This window comes from Ipomoea nil, unplaced genomic scaffold (assembly GCF_001879475.1).
Source record: "Ipomoea nil cultivar Tokyo-kokei standard unplaced genomic scaffold, Asagao_1.1 scaffold2422, whole genome shotgun sequence".
Classification (NCBI taxonomy): Eukaryota; Viridiplantae; Streptophyta; class Magnoliopsida; order Solanales; family Convolvulaceae; genus Ipomoea; species Ipomoea nil.
In genome coordinates, this window is record NW_017618850.1 from 1,683,714 (window position 1) to 1,702,433 (window position 18,720).

General features: G+C 34.4%; 1 protein-coding gene across 1 annotated transcript; it reads left to right on the forward strand.

The window, feature by feature from the left end:
- Positions 1-1,197: 1,197 nt before the first annotated feature.
- On the forward strand, positions 1,198-1,641 carry LOC109152491. Its single transcript, XM_019300190.1, has one exon. It carries the CDS (start codon positions 1,198-1,200, stop codon positions 1,639-1,641), a length of 444 nt encoding a protein of 147 aa, XP_019155735.1.
- The last annotated feature ends 17,079 nt before the right edge of the window (positions 1,642-18,720 follow it).

Consider the following 18,720-nt stretch of genomic DNA (forward strand, 5'->3'; position numbering starts at 1 on the left):
TTTTCTTGCCTGAAAATGTCACGTGGCAACAAAAACCGAGCCTTTATGCGTATTCATTGATATGCTCATGACACAAACAAGTATCACACTTTAAAGAAGGAGATCGAACTCCTCATACAACTATGGGAGCTAAAAAAACTCCATTATTGATTGGAATAAGGTAGCAAAATGTATGGAAAAGAGGAGGAATCAAAACTAAGGAGTCGCTAACAAAAGAAAAAAATGTGGTTCGTAATTATTCCTTGGTATTTTGAAATTGGAGATGGAGGTTGGGTGTTCGATTCCAATCCTTTACTTTCTCTAATCATCATAAATGACCAGAAGAAGTGGGGGACGCGTAATAGGATATGGGTTATCGCCTAGATGGGATTGGAGAATGATTGTGAACTTAGGCAAGGAGGGCCGATCCAATAAAGCAAAGGAAGATGGCTTTTCTTGTGAATGGGCTAAGGGCGTGTTTGTTATCAAGAAATGGAATATAATTTGAAAAAATGTAAAAGGACGGAAGAGTGGTCCACTAGACTGGTGGGGACACCAGCTTCGGTTCTCAGTCCATCCTGGGAGTGGTAGATGGCGGTTGTATGGTGCAGACTTGGGCGAGTAAAAAGATAACGTGGTCAATTTTATAATTATTGAAAACTTTTTAAGTTTTGAATATTTAAAAAAAAAACAAAAAAAAAAAACAAAAAAAAAAAAACTTCACCTTATTTTTCTCTCACACTTCTCGTGAATGACTGACAATGCATTTGGAAACCCTTCTCACATAGATGTAACGCCAATGAGATAAACTAACCTTGATTGTCCATAGCTGACTAGCTCAAACTAAGAAAGTATTTCCATGAGAGTCGAACTTACTGCTTTATGATTTATTATCAAACCAGTTGGTTTACCCAACATGCTTGCTTTTCCAATCCAAGAAGTAAAGCCTCTTAATTCTTACTTTATATTATAATTTAAAACACCAAAGCAGCATTCGTAGAATTGGATCTACAAAATATCATAGTAGTACTTGATCTAGTGGATGGGGAAAAAAAAAAAAAAAAAAAGTAAAAGGAATCTGCAAAAGTATTCTCCACTTTACCCCAGTCTGCTATATATACAGCACCTATGACCCACAAGGCCATAATATAATGCAGTTTATTTGCTCCCAATTAGAATCATCCCCACAACTTGCATTACCAGCTTTGCCTATAAGCAATGAAGAAGTGCAACAAGATTCATCAGTTTCTTGGAAACCTCACTCTCTACACCCTACCAGCTTTGGTATCTTCTCTGGTCTTTTTCTTCCTTCTCTGTTTACCCTCCATTAAAACCATCTTTCTTTCTATTCCTAGCCTTTATTCCCACGTTTTGAGCCCCAAGTTCCTGTTTGTACTTGGAAATATCATCATTTTTGTCCTTGTTGGTGAGTCAAAGCTAGCCAAGAGTGAGAGAAGCCTGCAGACTCCTCTTCTTTGGGCAGTTTCCAAAATGAAGGAAAAGAACAAAGGAGCAATAATGGAAAACCACGAAGATTGTGGTGCAATGGAGGAGGTGGAAGAGGATCATGCTTTACAACTGTGGGAGTTAAACGAGAAGGTTGAAGATTTCATTGCAAGAGTCAACCGGCAAATGTGGAGCGAAGCTAATTTGTATCATTAACCAGTCTTCGAAAAAAAATATTATAATCTTGTACACTTAATACAATCTTGTATCGGGCATTGTCTTTTCCCTACAATATTTCACCTTAATTTTTTTTTCCAAAGATTTATACAGAGAAATAGGATATATAATGGTAATAAGAAAATTACTTTTGACAATAAAAATAAACACAAAAAAAAAAGTAAAATTAAAACTAAATATTACATCATGAATGGTGCAATTTCACATGCTAATATAGTTAATTTCCTATTTATAAGTAAAAGAATTAATAGGAAACTAATTCATATATTCAAAAAATTCTAAGTCTTTTATTACAATTTGCTTTGACATATTGTCAAATGTGATAATGAGAACCTACCTTTTTAATGTAAAAGGACTCGAATTGCACTAATTGAGACCAAATTCAAAATTATTTATTATTTAGCATCGAGCCACGAACTAATATCACACAACTATAGACATGCATTTACTTTATATTATAATTGATTAATTATTTTTAATTGTATTTATGAATAGTACATTTTCTCACTATATTTATGAATGTCAATAAAAGAAATAATTATAAACACATGGCTGGAACAATTTAATCCAAAGTCCAAACCACATATATATTCACTAAATCTTGCTTGCGTAAATTTATTCATTGGGTAATAGTAAGTGGTGGATTGGAGTAGAGTTTAAAATTTGTACTTGTCACATATTCCAATTAAATGTACATATACATAAATACACACACCATCCATATAAAATAAAGTTGGTCCGCCCAATATTTTAATTGTTGATTTTAATATGAGATAAATGAAATTTATTTAAAATTTTGATAAATAGTTATTTACCTTAAAAATTTTGAACGATTAAGATATTATTTTATAATATTTATATAATACTAATTTTTGTAACGGATTCTAAACTTTAATTTGTTTATTTATTTTATATTACTAGAATTTTTTTTTTTTAAGTTGAAAATTTGTTTTTGTTCACTGTAAGTGACGCGCAAAATTTTAAAATGTACACTTATTTTGAGGAGGGCCAAGGTAAGTTGTGAAATTACAATGAAGATGAATAAATTTAAATTATATTTAGTTTTATTATAAATTTTGAACTTTAATTTTTGCATTTATTATATAATATTAATTATCAAGGCCGGCTCTAAGCATGTCTAACATGTGCGACCGCACAAGCCCCCAAATTTCTGGGGGGCCCCATATTAAAAAAAAATAAAATTATATGTATACATAATATACAGGACTTCATGCTAAGTGCAGGGAGATTGGGTCAATTTGTAACAGTGTGAAATTGAGTCCAATTGACACACACACACACACACACACACACACACACACACACACACACACACATATATATATATATATATCCATTCCTCCCTTACCTATTTTTAACAGCTCCCAATTCTTAAATCTCAATTGACAAGTACCATTGTTAATTAAGAATGGCAATTCTCAATTCAAAATCTCAAATAACAATTACTATCTTCGACCGAGACCTTCTGCTAATTAGCAATTGCCATTATTTTTCTTTTTTAATTCAATTCCCAAATCTCAATGAACAGTGTAGTGATATTGATGGAAATTAATTGTATATTGAGCTAAAATTGCTTAGAGAAATTTTATCGAAAGAAAATATAGGGGCACTGAGTATATTGAATTCTTTGAAACAGATGGGATGGATTGTTTCCTAAATGCTACTATTGCATATCGAATATTGCTGACTATCCCAATTACTGTTGCCTCTGCAGAAATGAGTTTTTCAAAGTTGAAATTGTTGAAATCTTACTTACGATAAAGTATGTTGCAAGAGAGACTCGATGGAATGGCTTTAACCTTCATTGAAAATGAGCTTTTGGAATAAGTTGATATCAAAAGTTTGGTAAATGATTTTGTGTCTAAATATGCACGACGCATGTCACTTTTTAATTGAAATTTTATATATATTTTTATACAATATTTATATTTTGATACAACTTTTTGAACAACTATTATTTATATATAGAAATTACTTAAAAATGGCCCCAAATTAAAATATTGCACAGGACCTCAATTTTTATTGAAACAATGGCCCTAACCGAACTTAATTAAGGGAGTGTATTTAATCATGATTTTCATAGAATTTTAAACACTTTTATGAACTTTAAAAGTTTGGAGGTATTCAATTCAAATTTTTAGAGAGTCTTTAAAAGTTAAACAGTATTCAATCAAGATTTTTAAAGAATCTTTAAAAGTCGTGTGATATTCGATTAAGACTTTTAAAGAGTCTTTAAAAGTCATGTGGTATTCAAAAAGTTATAAACTTTTGTAGACTTTTTAATTTTAAGACTTTGTAGATTTTTCCTTCTCAAATATAAATAGTTGAAATCCAACCATCAACCCCAAGATTTCAAAATTTTCTTTCTAACAACTTTGAATGTTTTCTCTCTCTATTTAAACTCTATTTTTTTTCTCCCTATTTAAACTTTATAAGCATATCTAAATTCAATAAAATTATTTTTTTTTCTTCATTATCCTATATTTTTCTCATACCTAAACTCTATTAATTTTTCTCTCTCTCCTAAATTTTACAATCTTCATCTAAAAATTCAAAATAATATTATTTTTACTTCATTATTGCTTGTTTATATTGATTTTTATTTTTTCTATGAATTTTTTATCCCTAACTTTCTCTAATTCTCCCTAAATACATGAACAAAGTAATTTTTTCATCATTAAATTTTAGTATATGTTTCATTATATTCATATAAATACTTATATTTTGATTTTTATTCTTTTTATATTTATATTCGTAATATATATTTTTCCTTTTTAAACAATGGAACTACTGTCCGCAACAACAATTTGGGGTTGCAAACAGTAGCACTTTGTTGTTGTTCGCAGTCTCAAATTGCTATTGCAAATAATAGTACTTTGCGTATGATGCCTAGCAATATATCAAGTATAATTATATATATATATATATATATATATATATATATATATATATATATATATATATATATATATATATATATATATATATATATATTAATATTAGATTTTTATTTTTTTATTTTATGTAACTTGTAATTATATTTTTAAATATTTTATTTGATCAATTCTTTTATTATAAATTTTATTGTTCAATATTGTTATGAATTTATAATGAAATAGTTTTGTTGTTGTTGTTGTTGTTGATGATGTTTATTAATAATATATATATATAAGTAATTAGCATATAAATATCAGCATACTATGGATAAAAATAATAATGTTGAGAATGTTAATATGGGTGAAGTGTTAGACTAAAATATCACATGCATAATCTTATATGTGATAATAGGATCGTACTAACCTCCAGCCATAGTTCTTCTTACGGTTGAGCGATCCGAACTGCTGCAGAGATGATAAGCGCTTTGTCTCTCACTTTACTCAGCTCTCTCTAGATGGTGTATGAGGTATGTAATGTGAGCAGTGAGAGGACTAGTGACCTTATATAACCACTGGCCATCATTGTGGTTGATTGTCTTTAGGTCTCCTAAACCCTAACTAGACTCCTAATCATAATGGTAGTCTAGTTGTTAGGTTATTAGTGTTGCACCACATATCAAATACTGAATATTATCATAACTTATCCTAATGTTATAATAATAGTAACGGATAAACGTTACATTCTCCCACATGGTGCAAGCACTACCACTCAATAACAGAAAAACACCAACCATAATGATATGTTCTCATTAGCACGAGTAGTATCCATTATGATCAAATGCAAACTGCCATTGAGCACTTAATTAGGAAACAAAACCCAACGAAATAAACCCTATGTTTATTCCAAGTCCCTGAAGTACATTTTCTCATCAATATAAAGTAAATGAAGGTGTACACACTTAATTGAGAAAATGTCTGAATGCTAAAGAATTTTATTAAAACTGAATGTATATATACAAATTACAAATTGGGCGAAAGTCCCATTTTCTGAATCAGATCCTTGAACTTAAATGGTGGCATGCCTTTAGTCAAGGGATCTGCTAACATCAACTCAGTATGAATGTGTTCAATGAATACAACTTTATTTTTGACACGCTCCTTAATTGCTAAGAACTTGATGTCGATGTGCTTAGTTCGACTTCCACTTTTGTCGTTCTTAGCTAGGAAGACTGCAGCTGAGTTGTCACAGTAGACTTTCAATGGCTTAGATATAGAATCCATAATTCTAAGCCCAGAGATAAAATTCTTTAGCCAAACACCCTGTGAAGTAGCCTCGAAACAGGAAACGAACTCGGCTTCCATGGTAGAAGTAGCTATTAAGGACTGTTTAACACTTCTCCATGAGATAGCCCCACCGGCCATAATGAAGACGCACCCTGAAGTTGATTTTCGAGAATCAACACAGCCAGCAAAGTCCGCGTCTGAATAACTGACAAGATCTAAATTGTCCGTCTGCCTAAACCCAAGCTTGTAACCTTTGGTTCCTTTGAGATACCTTAGAACCTTCTTTACAGCTCTCCAATGGTCCAACCCCGGATTGTGTTGGTAACGCCCTAGCATTCCAACCGCAAAAGCAATATCCGGCCTCGTACAGACTTGGATATATCCAAGACATCCAACTGCTGCAGCATAAGGGATGTTCTCCATGGATTCCTTCTCCAAATCATTTTTCGGACATTGGTCCAAACTGAATCTATCCCCCTTAGATATGGGAGCAGCGTTCGGTGAACAATTTTGCATATGAAATCTCTCTAAAACTTTGTTTATATAGGTTTCTTGAGATAAACCCAGTATACCCCGGGACCTATCTCTCTGAATTTTAATGCCAATAACATAAGAGGCATCACCCATATCTTTCATATCAAAGTTTTTAGAAAGAAATTGTTTCACATCACGAAGCATCCCCTTATCATTGGTGGCAAGTAAGATGTCATCCACATATAAAACAAGAAAGCAAATTTTACTCCCACTCACCTTCTAGTATATACAGTTATCCGAGGGATTTTCAACAAAACCAAATGAAGAAATTACCCCATCGAACTTGATGTACCATTGACGGGAGGCTTGTTTTAAACCGTATATGGATTTCTTAAGCTTACATACTAAATGCTCACCACCCCTAGAAGAGAAACCTTCAGGTTGTTTCATATAAACCTCCTCTTCTAGATCACCATTTAGGAAAGCGGTTTTCACATCCATTTGTTGCAACTCAAGATTAAAATGTGCAACTAATGCCAGAATGACACGAAGTGAATCTTTCTTTGATACAGGAGAAAAAGTCTCCTTGTAATCGATTCCTTCTTTTTGAGTAAATCCCTTGGCAACAAGCCGGGCCTTGTATCTCTCAATGTTGCCTAATGAGTTTCTTTTAGTCTTAAAAACCCATTTACAACCAATGGCCTTGGCCCCATTAGGCAACTCAACAAGATCCCAAACTCCATTGTCCTTCATGGAATTCATCTCATCTTTCATGGCTTCTAACCATAAGTCAGACTGTGCAGAATTTGTGGCTTGAGAGAATGTTTCAGGATCATCTTCAGCCCCTATGTCATATTCTTGTAGATACGAAACATAATAACTAGGAACTGCTGATCGCCTTATCCGAGTAGACCGTCTTAAGGTTGGACCCTCATCACCTTGTACAGGCTGCGGGGCAACTACCTCTTCAGGAACTGGTGGCAGTTCTTGAATCGGTTCAGTCTGCATCGGCTCAGAATCTTGCTGTATATCCTGAGTTGGTTCAACCATTGGTTCGAAATCTAGTTCAGGCGGTTGCTGCAAGTCCTGAACTGGTTCTTCCAAAGGCTGATCCTCAACAGTTTGTGGAATCTCAACGGTAGGTGGTATATCTGCAGGCATAACTAAAGGAGCATTGCGAATAAGTACAACCCCACCAGATGACATAGAAGGTTGAGAGTCAATATGATCGAAGGAAGGAACTAAGTCCTTAAACCGATCACTCCCACTAATCAAGTCATCTTCAAGAAATTTAGCATTCCTTGATTCCACTATCCTAGTAGTATGAGATGGACAATAGAACCTATAACCCTTAGAAGATTGTGCATATCCAATAAAGAAAGCACTAATCGTCCTTGGATCAAGTTTCTTCTCGTGTGGGTTATATATCCTCACCTCAGACGGACATCCCCAAACACGCATATGTTGCAAACTCGGTTTCCAACCTTTGAATAACTCAAACGGTGTCTTAGGGACAGCCTTGGTTGGAACACGGTTTAATATATACGTTGCCGTCTTAAGCGCTTCATCCCACAACGACTTAGGAAGCTTAGAGTTGCTAAGCATACTCCGCACCATATCCAGAAGGGTCCGGTTTCTTCTTTCAGCTACACCATTTTGGTCCGGAGAACCAGGCATGGTGTATTGGGCAACAATCCCATGCTCTTGAAGAAACTTAGCAAAGGGACCAGGTGCTTGTCCATTCTCAGTATATCTACCATAGTATTCACCACCCCTATCAGACCTAACTATGTGTATTTTCCTGTTACATTGGTTTTCAACTTCAGCTTTAAATGATTTAAAGGCATCCAATGCTTCATGTTTATGATGAAGTAAATACACATAGGAAAATCTTGAGAAGTCATCAATAAAGGTGATGAAATATTTCTGACCAGGTATTGTCATATCAGGACAACATATGTCAGTATGAATAATTTCCAACAACGTTGAACTTCTATTGGCACCTTTCTTTGACTTGTTTGTCTGCTTACCCTTAATGCAGTCAACGCAAGTCTCAAAGTCAGTATAGTCTAGAGTAGAAAGTACTCCATCCTTTACCAACCTTTTAATACGCTCAAGGGAGATATGACCTAATCTCCGATGCCACAACATTGAGGAATTGTCGTTAATACTACACCGTTTGGTGCCGTTTTGAACATGTAAAGAATTGTAAACTGAATCATTCTTTAATTTAAGACGGAAAAGACCATTAGACAATGTACCAGTACCAACACAAGTAGAATAACGAAATAACTTGATATTATTGGTATTAAACTCAAAAGAATATCCGAAGGGTACAAGTCTAGATACTGAAACTAAGTTCCTAGAAAAACTAGGAACATAAAAAGTCTTTTCTAATGTCAATACAAAGCCATTGTCCAAAACTAAATTGCAAACTCCGACAGCTTCTACTGGTGACGCAATCTTGTTTCCAGAGAAGATGCTACACTCAGTTCCCTTTGGCTGTCTCAGTTTTGTCATATCCTGCAAAGAGTTTGCAATGTGGATTGTTGAACCAGAGTCAACCCACCAGGAATTAGTATTAACTTCTGACATGTTAGATTCGAAACAAACGAAAGAAGATGAAATGTTACCTTTTTGGGACATCCATTTCTGAAACTTGATACAATCTTTCTTCATGTGTCCCTTCTTTTTGCAAAAGAAACACTTTTGTATCTTCTTAATGTCTGCTTTCGGGGTTAGTTTCCCCTTAGCAGCTATGGTAAGTCCCTTAGGCTTTCCAGACATTCTTTTAGGCCTTGTTGTGGCCATTAAAGCACTTTCCCCAAGCTCAGTTACAAGTCGCGTTTCCTCTTGAGTACACATGGTAATCAATTGATTGATAGACCATTCATCCTTATGTGTATTATAGGCAATTTTAAACGCGCTATATTCCTGAGATAGGGTATTTAGTGCAAAGTGCACCACAAAGGCATCTGGAAGAATAATTTTCAACTTCTTCAATTGTGCCGCAATGTCCCTGAGTTCCATGATGTGTTTCCGCGTTCCCTTGACAGTGGAAAGACGCATATTGATAAACTTCATTATCAGGGTACTTGCCAGAGATTTATTCGCGTCAACAAATTGCTCATCGATGGCTTTGAGTAATGGCTCAATGTTCTCAATATCATCGACGGGACCACGAATCTCTCTGGCAATTTTAGACTTAATGAGGAATACGCCTAAGCGATTGGCTGTTGCCCATCGCTCGTATAGCGTTTTTTGTTCCTCAGTGCTTTCCGCAGTAAGCTCAGCAGGCTTCTTATTGCGAAGAGCATAATCAAACCCCAATATTCCTAAATTCAATAAAACAGCGTCTTTCCACTCTTTGTGATTGTCATAATTGAGGATAGGAATATCAATTGTTATTGATTGAGTGATTGGAAGAGTGACTGTAAAAGAAAAATTGAAAGCTTGGTTAGAATATTTTCGAGGCACAAAATTAGAGAGAGATACTGAAGTACACAATATTACCAATGTAAAATTATGCAAAAGATAAATTCGGATGCCATAAAAATTGCCTGTGGGCTAAATTTTTACGCATAATGAATTTACCAAAACTGAATGGTGGAAACGAAATAGGGGCGATTTTAATTTTTCCACCCTTAATGACAAAACTACCAAAACTATATGCCGATACATAATCCCTGTGGGCAAATTATGATCATAGTATGGTATTTCATCCTAATTCACCCTACAAATATAACAAAATTGCCTGTGGGCTAAATTTTGCCATATCACGCAGAGTGAATTACAATATTCTTGCATTAGCTTTATGTGAGTAAAACTTAATATGTAATTTTGGAAAAATTAAAGATGCTGTGGCTACTCTTTAATTAACCAAAGAACATAATCACAGTAGCAAGAAAACCTAATAATCAAATAGATTAAACCAAAATATGATAGACAATCCTTAGGTATACTCCCAGGAAAGTTGGTCGAGACGAAGCTCGGTTAAATACCAACTCCTTAGACAGAGTAGCGTCGCAAGGGGACTAGTAGCAACAAGGCTTTTAAGCCAGGGCCATAGAACTAGTATTCCTCCCCAAGAAACTTCCCTAATTCATGTGTTCTCATTTTTGAAGTAAAATCGTTTGAGAGATCTAAAGGGTAGTTTCACCTATGGATAAGGCTTTGAATAGGGTAAACTACGAATTGTTTATGTACTTAATGTGCTTTAGGAACTTTATAAAACACGAGTGGAGTAATAACTGAAGGTTGAGTAATAATATGCATAATCTAACCTGAAAGGCACTAATTCACCTAAAAGGCACTAATTCAGGCATAGCATATAATTCAGACCTAAAAGGCTCTAAATTTTTCTTAATGAACATGCTTTTCTATAGGCATATAATTATAACAATCAAATAATTATTGCAATAAAGAGATAAATAGCATGCTCAGATTATGCATATTACTCACAAATACTCCACAATTAAATTGCAACACTTAATACAATTTAAACTGAAAAACATTATTAAATTAAAAATTCAACTGAAAAATTAAAACTGAATAATTATTCAAAGTTGAATAATAATTTAAAAATAGACTTAATAAAAAAAAAATTCAATTGGATAATTTAATTAGAAGAAGTCCAAATATGATGAAGATGTTAATCTGAATGAATTGATGTAGTCCAAATATCAATTCAGATTTGACCCAAAACCATAACAGGCCCAAATTTAATAAAATTTTTTTTTTTTTAATAATATGCCCAAGTCTGGCCCAATTGGGCCAGACCTGGCCCATTAAGCTAAACATCTTCATTCATCATCTTCTTCGTCTAAACACGGCAATATGCAGCAGCTCCGTCGAACAGAAGCAGTGAGCTCCTCATTCGGCAGGGAGCAAAAAATATCCAATTTTATTATTATTTTTTTTTAATTCTTAATGCGGAAAATTATTTTCAGCAGTCCAGAAAAGTTAATTGCATACTCAAAAATATTTACACATGTATCTCAATTATATAACAAAATATATATATGTGCAAACATTTAAGCAATTAAAAAAAACTAGGCAGAGATTATTTATGGCGACTGATACCAACTGTTAGACTAAAATATCACATGCATAATCTTATATGTGATAATAGGATCGTACTAACCTCCAGCCATAGTTCTTCTTACGGTTGAGCGATCCGAACTGCTGCAGAGATGATAAGCGCTTTGTCTCTCACTTTACTCAGCTCTCTCTAGATGGTGTATGAGGTATGTAATGTGAGCAGTGAGAGGACTAGTGACCTTATATAACCACTGGCCATCATTGTGGTTGATTGTCTTTAGGTCTCCTAAACCCTAACTAGACTCCTAATCATAATGGTAGTCTAGTTGTTAGGTTATTAGTGTTGCACCACATATCAAATACTGAATATTATCATAACTTATCCTAATGTTATAATAATAGTAACGGATAAACGTTACATGAAGAACTATATAATAAGAAAAATTTTATGATATATTATAACTGTTTTGTAAGAAAATTATAAATAATAAACATTAAAATCATTGAAAGTTTGTAAGGATGTATTCAATTTAGAATTTCAATGACTTTTGTAGACTTTTTAAATAAAAAGTTGATAAAAGTCTATGAATGTTTTTTATATAGACTTTTATAGAGTCTTATAAAGTTTTAAAAAATTTTGAACAACTCTGTGAGAGTCAATCAAAGTTTATTAAAATATATCATTTTAAAAGTCTTTAAAACTCTACAAAAGTCATCATGATTGAATACACCCCCCTAAATCTGAATCACCGGCATAATTTTCCGGTCTTTATCCAGTTACGTGGAGTTTTGTCAATGATGTAGAACCCTAGCTAACTGATACCAAATGAAAACTAAGGTTGTTTTGATTTTTTGATATTAATGTGTCATGAATCTCTGAAAGTGCTCAACATGAAAGTTATAGGGGACTTCTTTGACTTTCCATTGATACCTTCAATCACTTCAATTATTGAACTTTGTATGATTGAGTTATGGCTAAAATACTCCTAGCATATCACGAATTGTTTTTTAAAAATACCAGAAAATCAAATGCCAAAGAAATATGTACCAAATTCAATCAATCTAAATAAATAAATAAATAAAAAGAGACCAAATTGATATGAAATAGCTCATGGAAATAAGTGCGTTTTGTTAAGAGAATATTCAGAATAGACAATAGAAAGATGAGGGAGAAAAGGAGGATAGATCCATTCATCTGTATTTTTCATATTAAAACAAACATATATATAATATACATTTGTAACGGAAGGTAATAATGGTAGACATAAATGTGACCGTTACATCAGTTACATAATCAACTCATAATGTCCACACTTAATTATATTTATAACACTCCCCCTTGGACATTATAACACCACGATCTTGCCTCATTAAAAACTTGCTAGGAAAACCCTGTGGGAAAAACCTAAACAAGAAAAGAGTACAAGGTATATGGATAGCATACATTCATGCCTCATTAAAAACTTCACTAGGAAAACCACGTGGGAAAAAACCTAGTTGAAGAAAAGAGTACATGATATATGTAAAAACATATATTGTATTTGGTCGCCTCATTAAAAACCTTAACTTAAGAAAACCCTGTGGGAAAAACTTAGTTAAGGGAAAAAAAAGTACAACCATAAGCCTTCAGGGCGCAAACTGCATAATCTTCAGGATTTTGGGGTTTGTCGACTGAAGCAATTATTTTGTAACATTTTCCCATTTACATTATTATTTCATACTCATGCCTCGTTAAAAACCACACTAGAAAAACCCAATGGGAGAAAACTAGTGAGGAAAAGAGTACATGATATTTATGTATTTATGCGTTGCAAATAGTGCGCAACTGTTAGTCTTTTATGACTTAATCTTCAGGATTTTATGTTCAATCTTCCGGATTGATTCAAGTAAATGTACTTCCCGTCTCCCCCTGAAGATAACAATCTTCAAGTTCGACATGATAAAATGTATTTCAAAATTTGAAGAAATTGATTGGACAAATCTTTTGGATTGTCACTAGAGTAAAAATCTTGTACAATAATCATATAGCTCTTCTAGAGCTCATATAACATTGGTGCAACACAAGTGCTATTGCCCTCATTTTGATCATTTAGGGAAATTCATTGTAAAACCAGTTTGGACTTGGCATTGCGGGGATCAAACAAAATAGCCAGTACCCAAGTAGCCTATTAAAACTGTATCATGGTTTCTTACATAAATGTCATGTCTTTGTATCTCGAAGATACCGGAGGATATGTTAATTATTATTCAAGTACTTCATTTGTAGGGGAGCACTAGATTTTGCTATCAATTTCATCGTAAATATGTTACAATTATGGAACTTCTGGTTCTATAATGGTGCTCCAACGATAATGAAGTAAGGGACTTCAAGTCCAAAAAAGGTTCATTATCTGCTTCAGGAGATTATTAGGCAACCTTTAGTTTGATAAAAACATGACACTTATATGCATATAGACATGTGAAAAAGCATTTTTAGATGTAGGCTGACTGGTGTCTATAAAAAAACTTCAAAGAAAAATTCGATCTTCAAGTCGAGATAATACTTATAGCTTTCACAAGCTTTTTATTTCAAAAGTCTCAGTCTTTAAACATGAGCTGACATTATCAAGCTCTTTATATATATACCATTGATGTTTACACCATCAATCTTGACTGAGATAATAAATAATAAATAAGTTCATTAACAACCCTTTATCGAGCACACAATGGTACATATTATTCCTTCAATGAGGATATTAACTCCATTCGCAACCCTTTAAAGAATAAATAATGACACATAATAATACTTAAAAAATCCTCATTTCGAGAATTATGAATCCATCAAGGATTTCTCAAGATAAATTTAACTGCATATCTAAATTTATTATTCTGCCAATTGTATTATGCAGCGGAACTTAATGCCATTTACCGTGGGAGAGTATATTTGATTAAAATCAATTAAGGGTCTCTGCGTGAACCCATAGGGGCTACAAACTCGCTGCATATCATATCACCTTGTTATTCTTACTTCTCTTTCATGCACACACCAATTTGTAACCTTCAGGGTTAACGCTTAATGGTGTATTGCTATAAAGAGAATTTATTCATATTAGCGAGTCGAGCTATGCCTTAATTGCTCCTTTATATATTAAATAGTCATGGCACTTCTGGTGCCTAACTCTGGATCCAGATTATCATATAACGAGCAATTTGTAATGGCAATTGTGTTGTCGACAACTATAACCTTTTTGTAAAACTCCCATATCTGTAAAAATAATGGCAATTTCTAAAACAACCAGATTCTAAACATTTCCCAAAGATATTTTGATCTGGTCGTTCCGCGTCCCTAGTATTACGTTTGTTTGGTGCACCTATAAGTCTTACCAGGGTTTTTCGTCATCTGGACGAACGTCTGCAGGACATAATTATTCAAGCTATTTCAAGAGTGACAATATTTCTTTACTAGATCTAGTATTATAATTCATATCTTTTTCATCGATAGATCTCCTACACTTCTGGCGTCAAGGAGTATCGGTAGATATATTTGGTCCATGTTGGGGAAGGTACATGGAACCTAGTCACTCTTTTATGATCGGTATGATCAATAGATGTATTTGGCAGATTATTTGCTAAAATCGCAAATAGATTATCTTTTGAACTTCCAGTTCAATCTAACTAGTACATGGATTTAAATAATGAAGATGTTTCTATTCTTATGAAATTTCTTGGCATTCCAAAAAGCTACGGAGTAGTATATTATCTCCCCCTAATGCCGAGAAACAATCTTCATTAGGAATGCAGTCAACGTACCCACTTATATGTATTGATCCCCTATCATGGGCTTTCGGTATGTAATCAATAGACGGAGGTTTCTTTGATAGCCCTTTTAGAGGTACGTTGTAGTGGTGATATAAAATAGACTGCGCAAATAAAATAACGCAGATAGGGAAATGTTACTTTTGAAACCACGTACTAAGTGAAAAAGGGGGTATAACAATCCTTGAGGGATTGATTTGTGATATGCATCGAGTTAGACTTAGTAAAAAAAAAACTCGACTCATAGTAACGTCAAGCAATCCTTCGGGGATTGATGGGATAGGTTGACCATTTTTGGTCAAGAATTCATTGTCAAGATTCATCCTAAAAGGATGACTTAGAGAATTAAAATCCTTAATCTACCTTCTGGGCAAATAAATATACAAAACAATGAGGGCTATAAATTTAAATATCATATGCCCAAATCTCATGTCAAAAAGTTTCTATAGCAAAAACTAGCACTGTAAACATGTCATAGCGCCTTTAACTATTATCACAAGCAAGCTAAGGTTTAGCAACGACAGGTGCAACCTAACCATATTGAGAATTCATGCTATTTTCCCACTTATAAGTTGGGTGATAAATCTCAATAGCTATGGCCTATAGCAAATAATTAATTGTCAACAAGAAATAACAAAAGCTCTTATATGAGCCTAATCAAGAGATTATATGCTAAAAGTTGTCAATTAAAGAGAAGCATGCAATAGCATGTGATATAATTGTCCCTTATGTCTTGGACACCAAACTCTCAATTGAGTCATGCACATCCATTAAAATAAAGAATATCATGTTTGGTACACACAAGGCATGACATGACAAGAGATATTGTTTATTAATTCATAAATTAGAAAAATGAGAGAAGTACCGTTCGCCGAAGAATAATGAGCATATGTTCGCTGCCGGGCCCATTCATTCCTATTTCGAGGCGTCAAAAACAGCACTTTTCCAAGCAAATTCTCATTTTATTTCATAGTTTCATATCAGCATGAAAACATCACAAAATAGCAAGATATACAAGCTGAAAACGGCAAAAAAATTTTCAGAATTTTGACCTGGATTGCAGAATTTTCTGGGGGAAAATGGTAACACATTTTGACACAAAATTTGGCAGATATGTAGTTCAGCAAGTCTAGAACGTACATAAAAAGTTTCATGTCAATCCAAGGTGTGGAAGTATTTTTTCTGAAATTTTTCACAACATTGCTCCAGGCAGAAAAATAATTGGCAGCACACTGCCAAAACTTTACAAATTTTTCTGGAATAACCCAAGCATATTTTTAACAAAATATTTTTACAGACATCAAATATCACGAGTCTAGGTTTTCCAGAAAAAATTTCATGCCAAAAGGAGTTCAACAAGTATTTTTCACGAATTTAATTTTCAAACTGCGTCTGTCAGAATTTTCAGGCAGTGATTACTATGTGTAAACAAGGTCACAACTTGTTTGCTTCAGGCAAACCAACATGATGTGAGTCAATTTTGACTTTTGGAGAGTAGCATAGCATTAGAAATAGAAGTTGCAAACTTCATTCATGAGCCATTAGTCACCTTAAAGATCAATCCACACTCAGGATCTTCCAGACCTTATTAAAAAAATAGCCCAATGACCAAACACTTAGCATAATTTTGTCATGTACTTTTACTGGAGTACAATGTGACAATCATAACTGATGGGCAAGATAACGAGTGACAGATAAATTAGTGCTCTTAGTTTACCTTCTGGGCAAAACTATATTAAAAAATTAAGCACTATCATCTTGTTTGGATATTCAGATTTGAGATTTATTTCAATGACTCATGTAAATAGATTTCTAAAATAAAGACTAGCACCATAAAATCACCATATATACAATATATGGAGTAGTCATGCCAAGTAAGCATATCACAATGTAGCAATCATAATGCTTTAAAGGACATGGCATATTTCCTTCTCAAAGATAGAATTTATCCACGGTGTGATTATCATATGCATATATAAATATGACAGTGCACAGAGTATCACATAAATATATGCATATATAAATATTTTCTACAGGAAAATAAATACTTAGCTCATAGAGATTTGAAAATAATTGTAATACTTGGGTGTAACCACGATGATTCTACAAGTGCAGGCGCAATATATGAATCCAAAGCAACTTATCTCTTGGACTCAAGCATGCTGAGAGCAACTTCACAACTTCCTTTCCTCACTTCATCGGATTCATCCAGGCCAAGACCAGCAAATAAAACAGTCCAACGATTGAGAAAAGACTTAGGACCATTCTAAGCTGCATTTTGCGTATTAGCATATTGACAAATGGCATGGACCATAAATTTGCACCAGAATTATGCAAAGTGTTATTAAAAGCTGAATTTAAAGGTGCAGCATAATAAACATTACTCCATTTTCCTAATAACACACATATAGCAAGTAAACACTACACTCAACATTCAGCAGTTGTCAAACACAATACAAAGAATGTGAGTAGTTAATAAACCATGTCAAATATACTGAAGTGTTCCAATGTAATCCATTGCATGTCAAACTCCCTCAATATAATGTTTCAGTAGCTGCAAGCATTTTCATGCGCCATGCTCTGTGTATTTAAGCAATGCATTCAAATCAGGTTGGCAAAATAAAGTGGTGACGAATACATTCATGAATGCATGCAAGGCTGTTAATAAGTCATATGTTCAGGAAGCTAAGCAGAAAATAATGTGCCCAAATCAATCATATGAACAGAGCAGCAATATTTATATAGAGAGAGGACTAGAGTACTTAGCTCTTGAACTTGACGAAGATTGTCAATTTAAAATGTTCCATTGATTGTGGATGGTTGTTGTTTGTTGTGCTGCTGGAGTCTACGCATTTCCAGAAACATTTGCATCTCTCTCACGAAAGCACAAATGAGACTCGTACTTTCCCTCAATATACAATATCAATAGATCGATATGCTCATATGCTAGGCTCCTCCTTCGAATTCGTAGAGGCGGAACTGCGAAAGCAATCGCATTCTTCACGACCAACAGATTGATCTTCGGGATCATGACATGCTGAATATCGCGGAAGCTTTGGCGTCGCTCGAAGTGCTTAGGGGGTTGGGGAGACATTCCGATAGATGGCCTGATTCTCTGTAGTACCGAATCATACGTGGATCTTGAACGGAATATTCCCCTCCACCAGCGGTTGCGCGACGTCGTTGGCAGACATGGCCTCCGACACGACGGAGAGGTCGATGGCGCCCCAAACGGCGCTGTAGATGGCGGAGGTGGGACGAACATGGAGCAGGATTATGGCGTCGCCGGGTCGGAGGTAGTTCTAGCCGGACTGCCCACTTCACGGCGTAGGTGCTCTCGTCGCGGAAATCGAAGGCGATGGCGATCAACTTCGATCCACTTCCAGATTCAGCCGCTGAAACAGAAATCTCCTCCGCCGCTGGCTGAATTTTCATCTCATCGGTCTTGGTGGTAACAGAACCGTTAATGAAGTTCAGACCAAAAACGGGTCCCACCAATTCGAACGGGAGGTTTGTTTTGAGCCACTCGCATCGGCTTTGCTCCGATTCGCAGAAGAAGAAGTCGACG